This window comes from Mustela lutreola, chromosome 10, assembly GCF_030435805.1.
Source record: "Mustela lutreola isolate mMusLut2 chromosome 10, mMusLut2.pri, whole genome shotgun sequence".
NCBI lineage: Eukaryota > Metazoa > Chordata > Mammalia > Carnivora > Mustelidae > Mustela > Mustela lutreola.
Window position 1 is genome coordinate 69878173 of NC_081299.1, and position 6988 is coordinate 69885160.

Below are 6988 nucleotides of genomic sequence, written 5' to 3' on the forward strand. Positions count from 1 at the left end.
AAAGAAACAAATGTCACTGTAGAAGAAATTGGGAAAGTGGACAAAGGAAATGTCCCCAAAATGAAGGTAAAGAAGGTAAAGATTTAAGTCCAAATTATTATTATTATTATTATTATTATTTATGAATGCAAAGCAGATGCCAATTTATAGAACATAGCCAATAACACTATAAATAAACCAAATGGCAACTTAACTATATTCTTAGCAAAACAGTAATTTGTGACATTTCTTCAAAACCCAACATCGTTCCATGTTCAACATTAAACAAGAAAAAAAGGCAACAGCAGTTGCTACTTTAGAGCTCAAGACATTTTTTTCCTACAGAACTTCATGTTGTGTTCTCTGTTTCAGAGCATGAATTACTTTTCAGATGAAAAACTTGGGATGGCAGAAGTTTATTTGTATGTATTGAGGGAGAACCCAGGGTGGAAAATAGTGTTCATTCCTCCCAAATGAGGAGGTAGTTATTCAGGGAACTTCTCAAATAGAGAATATTGTACTGATATACTGGAAGTTGGAGAAGTAGCAGGAGCTTCTTTGTGAGACTGAAGATTGCAACAGGAATGCTTCTCCTCCAGGGAATTCAAGACCAGGGTCTTGGTGCAGCTAGACAGTGGGTCTTTTTTGCAGCTATAACTTTAAAAGCATTTGTTGTATCACCATGCATAGTAACCCCGTACAACCTTGAGTCCCATCTTTATTTCTATTGAGTTTCTTCATTTGATACTTACATATTTCTCTCACCAGTGTACAAAAAGGCATCTTCAACAACCTTCTGGTCTTGGTTGAGTTTTCAGTGAGTGGAATCCCATAACTCTTGGCCAGTTCATGAGCTTGTTTTCTTTCAACTATCCTTGTTGACAAATCACACTTGTTTCCTCCTAACACCATAGGTACACCCTCTGAGTCTTTTACTTGCTTAATCTGTTCCCTGTAGAGATTAATTACTGCAAATGATTTGTTATTATTGATGGAAAATACACAGAGGAAGTCTTTACCTGTCCTCTTGTATTGGTCTCTCATGGCACTGTACTCTTCTTGACCAGTTGTATACAGTATATCCAACAGACAGGTTTCACCATCTATAACCACCTGTGTTCACTAAAAATCCTCCCTGGTGGGATAATATTCATCTACAAAGTGGTTCTGGATGAGCTGGATTGTCAGTGCAGCTTCCCCAACATCACCTGCTCCAACCACCACCAGTTTCTATTCACACCAGCAAGAACTTTGAAATTTGCTGCCTCCACTTCAGATGGATTTTGGACCACAACTGGGAAAATGCTGAGACCCCAGAACTGCCATGAACAGCCTTCACTAGGAATTAAGTTCAAATTATTTTAACACTTAAACCAATCAGTATTGCTAATCCTATTTAAGTTTTTTTTAAATCTAAACTCTAAGTTATTGCAAAGAACTAAGACTATAATGCTTGCAATATCTTTTTGAAATCAGCAGAACATTGATATCAACATCTGTCAAAGTTAGATAGTATTTATAAAAGCAATACCAAAAGCCCTCAAGGTCATTTTTGAATATTAGTGAATAATCCAAAATGAAATTAGATTCTGATTACAAATTAGAATCTATCAGTATTTTAAAAACAAACATAGCGCATACAAGGCTTATAACTGGAATGCAAAGATGGCTTGATATTAGGAGCCCAATATCATTCATCATGTCAGCAAGCTAAAGCAGAAATTCATTTTCATAATAAATATTATTATTGAAGATATAGCTTAATATATAAGATCGCAAAATGCAAGGTAGATTTATTAGTTAAAACAGCATGCATTGGGAAAAATATCCTAGATAGGTCACTGATTTTGAAAAATTTCAAAGTCCTGGGAAGCAGGAATAAAAAGTAAATCCTGAAAACTATGACCTTTACCCTGGAATAGATTAATAATAATACCAAGAGATTTTCTTTTTTTTTTAAATTACAGGTAATTTGTTAAAATATCTTGAGACATTACCTTGGAAAGCTCAGAAGGAGGGTGAGTATAAAAGGGTTTAATCCCTCAAATTAAAAAAAAAAGAAGTTTTACTCATACAATAACTCACCATGTATACTCTAGAGCTGAACAAGAAAGTGTTATGCTTATTTCATAAGTAAATATAAATAATAAATCAATAGAAATACTAGGAAGAATCTCTCTATATCTATCTATCTATCTATCTATCTATAGATAGATAGGCATGGAAAAGAAATCTCACTCCCATGATGCATATGGAGAATGATTCTATACTTATGCTATACCATTTTGTTCCCTTGACCAAAAGATAAGTGAAAGATAGGGTGATGATCCAAATTAGAGAAATTAAAGTTTTCTGGTTAATTGGAAAGAGAAATAGGCAATGGTGTTCCAAGACCCATTAAAACTGGATTCTTGAAAAAGAAATATAAAAACTGGAAAGCTTAATAGTGTTTTCCATTTTTTAGACAATGATATAGAGAACGCTGGTCCAGAAAATTTAAAAAAAAAAAAAAAACTGGTAAAACAGATGAAAATTTAAAAGCCATAAAAAGACATGGAGAGTAAGGTAGAAAATATAGATGAGGTTTCTCATGGTGTTTTGAACCCTGGCACCAGGCAATTCTAGGCTAAGATGAAGGTTCTCCTTTGGTTTGTGAAATATGCCAGAATCTTTATATTTCATTTTACATTATTTTTGAGCTAGAAAATGAGTGTAATATTCTTAAAAGATAAGATCATATATTTTGTATTTCTTTTAAATTATAGCTTACTTAACTACCCAGGCATTAAAGCATTTCCATGATCCAGGGAAGAGTCATGAAACCTGGAACAAAGATGTCAAGTGTATGGTGAATGGGAGATTTGGTATCCCAATAAAACAGTAGTTTTGTAATCTAGGCTTAGAAGAAAGACAAAAGAATTTATATATTCCAATATTTCTTACATTAAAAAAAATTGGAGACCTGGATTTTTATTTTACTATATAGAAAGAATCTTGGGATATTATAGAGAGGACACATCTGAGTCTATAGAGTGGATAGGATGAGAAAGAAGGAGAAAAGAGCACAAGATCAGATGCTGTGTCTCTAGTTTTCTGTTCCACCCCCAATCTAGTTCACCTGAAGATAAACCTCAAGATGAAGATTGGGTAGTGATAGAAGAACCTCAGAGGATATATGTATATGTGAGCAATGCTGAAAATAAAGGAGCCCCACAATATTTTGGGCTAAGGAGGAGGCCATTTTGCTGAATGTCTCATACCAAGAGGGACACACAGAGCTGAGTGGAGACGGCCAAATGTCCACAGACTACACTCTACCATACTCTCACCCTTACCTGTATGCATTTTGGGCATAAAGAGTGAAGTGTATCAAAGCCACTGTGTCCTTACTTGAGAACAGGAAGTCACTGATTAGTTAGAGAGAGTATTTCTTAAGGAAGGGCTCAAAGGAACATATGGCTGAGATTCAGCAGAGCAGCAGTGGTAGAAAAGTCTAGGGTATGGCCACATCAGAGTAGTGGAATCTGTAGAAGCAAAGGGACCTCTAGGCCCTGACTGTGCAGAGGAAAAAAACGAGATGTAAGCATGACTTTCATCACCACAATATCAAGAATGGATAACAGAAAGATGAACAGCAGCCAAGTGGGACAGGAGACATCCTAGAGAAGCCTGCTCCCCAATTTGAGGGATTTTTTTCCTTTTTTTTGTTGCCCCATGGTATGTCCAGATACCATCTTGGTAGAGATAACACCAAAAAGACAATTTTAAAATAGAAAAGATAATCATTAATTGATGTTTTTAAAGCCCATCAAGGAGCAGTTGAGTTACTCAATCAATTGAATATCTGACTCTTGATTTTTAGCTCAGGTCATGATCTCTGGGTCCTGGGATCAAGCCCCAAGTTGGGCTCCATGCTCAGCAGGGAGTCTGCTTGAGATTCTCTCTCCCTGTTTCTCTCCCTGAGCCCCTCCCTGCCCATTTGCTCTCGCTCTCTCTCTCTAAAAGAAACAAAATCTTTAAAAAAAAAAAAATAGAATAAAATATCAAATCACATCCCATCCATCTTAGCTCCTTCTGCTCCCATTAAAAAGAATCTAAGCTTGAGAAAAATATACAAATAGTTGTAAGTTAAAAAAAGACAATGTTACTTTTTTTTGCATATATAAGTTAGCCTGAATGGATTTTAATTACCTGGTGTACACTAGTAATTCCTAGTTTCTCTTACCTAAAACTAGTATCAGCACTGAGCAGATAAATGAGGGCCTCGTTCATGACTGCTGACTCTAGTCCTCCACCAGAAGGGATAATATCACAACTGTGATAACTACTAGAAAAAGTGACCACACCTACACTTACCTTATGTGGCAGCACTGGTCATCATTAGATAATTAAATTATTGATATTGTCAACATTTGTTTTGTTCTGTAGGAGATTATTACAGATATCCTTTGGTTACCACTGGCTAAAGACCATTATTAATCAATCAAATAAATTCTTACCTTTGAACAGTTTATTGAATTAAATTATTTTTGAGATCAAAATTCCAATATGGAGATTCATTTCCTTTATTCAGTTATGGGTTTATACTACTAAATTGGGGTATTCCATAAAGGGAAAGAAATAGTATTAAGTGGAGCATACTTATGTCAATAGTTTATATGGAACTCAACTGGTAATAATAATAATAATAATAATAATAATAATAATAAAATCCTCAGGGCCTTTCCACAAGCACATAGGAAATAAGTTGCTCTTCAGGTGAAAATCCTGAGGTGACTAAAGACACACATACCACAAAATGCTGCAGTGAGCATGTGTTGGCAGTCTTGGGGAAGAAACAAGTTACCTCATCCTTCTTAAGTACTTCGTCCATCCTTCAAGAAAAGTCAAAGGTAGAGTTGGGCGGTGGCAATCATGAATCAGTTTCAATGGAAAGGGAAGAAAGTAAGGGCATGAACTTTGTATTCTGCTTGTCAGTTTGGTGTTGCGGAGTCCGTTAGGACCCTGCCTCTCTTTTCCATTGGAGAGTGAGATCTGCTCAGCAGGACTTTGCACACTCTTTAGGTCCTTACCAAATAGGTTGGTTGTGCAATGTCCAATAATCGCCACTGTGGCTATTGGACACTGTGGGGACATTGGACCCTGTGAGGACACCTGGGTCTGTTAAGCTGCTGCCTTCAGCTTGGGTCATGATCCCAGGATCTTGGGATCAAGTCCCGCATCCGGCTCCTTGCTCGACAGGGAGCCTGCTTCTTTCTCTGCCACTCTGCCTGCCTCTATGCCTGCTTGTCCGTGCTCTCTCTCTCTCTTTCTCTCTCCGACAAATAAATAAATAAAATCTTAAAAAAAAAAAATGGGCACTGTGATTAAAGCAACTCCTTTTCTTAGATGCTTGACGTATTTTGATAAATTGAGAAGTCTCTAAATCAGTTATCTCTGCAAATTTCCTAAATTGTTGAATAATAGTTTAGATAGTTTTTGGTTTTGGTTTTTGCTGTTGTTTTTGTTTACTCTGTTTGAGTGGCTGTGCTGGGCTAAATGTGATGCTTATTGCATCAATTGCCCTCTTCCTCCTCAAAAACTTCACATCTAAATAGAGAGCCCTGGGAGACCATCTTTTTTCAAAATCTATTTCATTGTGTCTTTGCTATTAATGATCCTTACAGGGTGTGAAGCCTTAAATCATGACCCTGTAGGACTCTGGAACTTTTGCTCAGCCAAAATGTCATTTTATTTTATTCTTTAGGGTTGTACTTTTTATGCTAATGTAGAATTTGGCAGTAGACTGTAATTAAACTGTAGTCAATGGGCCTAACTTTTACAAGCAATTAGATGTATTTGATTTTTTTGCTCCTCTATTGAGAATATGCACCAGCTTTGTGGAATCACTAAGATTTATCCTTCTGCCCCCACTTTTCTTATAGTTCCTGCTAAGTGCAAAGAGAACACACAGCATTCTGTAATGTTTTCATTCTATTATTGCTAGAAATATTGACTTCACATTCCACTAGAGAAATTGAATCAGTACAGGAATGTAAAGTACTATTTAAGCATCTCTCTATGTTCCCTTCACGCTTTATATTTTTCTCACCATATAACCTTTCTATCTTTCCTGCAATTCTACTCTTTTTGTGTTATACACAAACCCCAAAATGGGCAGGGCTCAAAGTCCTAGAACATCTTATAACCATGGAAGAATACAAGAGACTCAATTATGACATAACTCTTTGGATATTTTCACATTGAAAAATAAGACAACAAACAAAGTCAGAATTTAGACTTCCAAATAACAAGGAAATTGGCATCTACAGACACTAAGATATGTTACAGTTGGGCCAAGTGCCTTTCTTTTCCCAAATTATTCCTTTTTAGTCACATTCTTTAAAACATCTGCACATATGATTGCTGCATTGTGATACCTATGTACTTTTGAGAAAGAGCATTGATGAAAATCATTAAATATTGTTTCATCAATAATTATGTGGTTTCCATACCTAGTGATGGAGATAGCCAAAAGACCATTTTAATCATTATTATATCTTTTTCTAAATAATTTCTTATGGTTTAAAAAATTGTAATCAGTGTTGCTACTTGCTATAATCACAACCTTATAAAAATACATAGACACACACATACATACACACACGCACACACACCACACCAACAAAGGCACACATACTGTTTTACATATCATGTATTATTAGGGGAAGACTGTGGTAAAGTCTCTGAGGCTCCTACCACTCTTGATTCCCCATAGCAACATAGTTTTTGGATCAGTCAAAACCCCATAGAGACATATGCAAGAGTTCACATCTTTTATGCTGGACCTCCTCAGGATACACTAATTTGCTACAGCTGCGCCCATGCCCATTCACTCCCAGGTTCCTGGCAAGCCTGACCTTGATGGTTGACAGGTGTGGGAGCTACTGGCTCAGGGGAAAGAAAATTAACCCTATTTCTGCCAGAGTCCTCTTATGCCTGAATAGGAATAATCTTCATTTCTCAGCAT

The 6988-nt window shown here is 36.3% G+C and overlaps 1 protein-coding gene across 1 annotated transcript; it reads right to left on the reverse strand.

Moving 5' to 3' along the window:
* Positions 1-630: 630 nt before the first annotated feature.
* On the reverse strand, positions 631-4852 carry LOC131810524 (GTPase NRas-like). The gene is given in 2 exon segments (XM_059138524.1): positions 631-1209; positions 4826-4852. Coding segments are annotated over 2 exon segments (606 nt in total).
* Positions 4853-6988: the final 2136 nt, after the last annotated feature.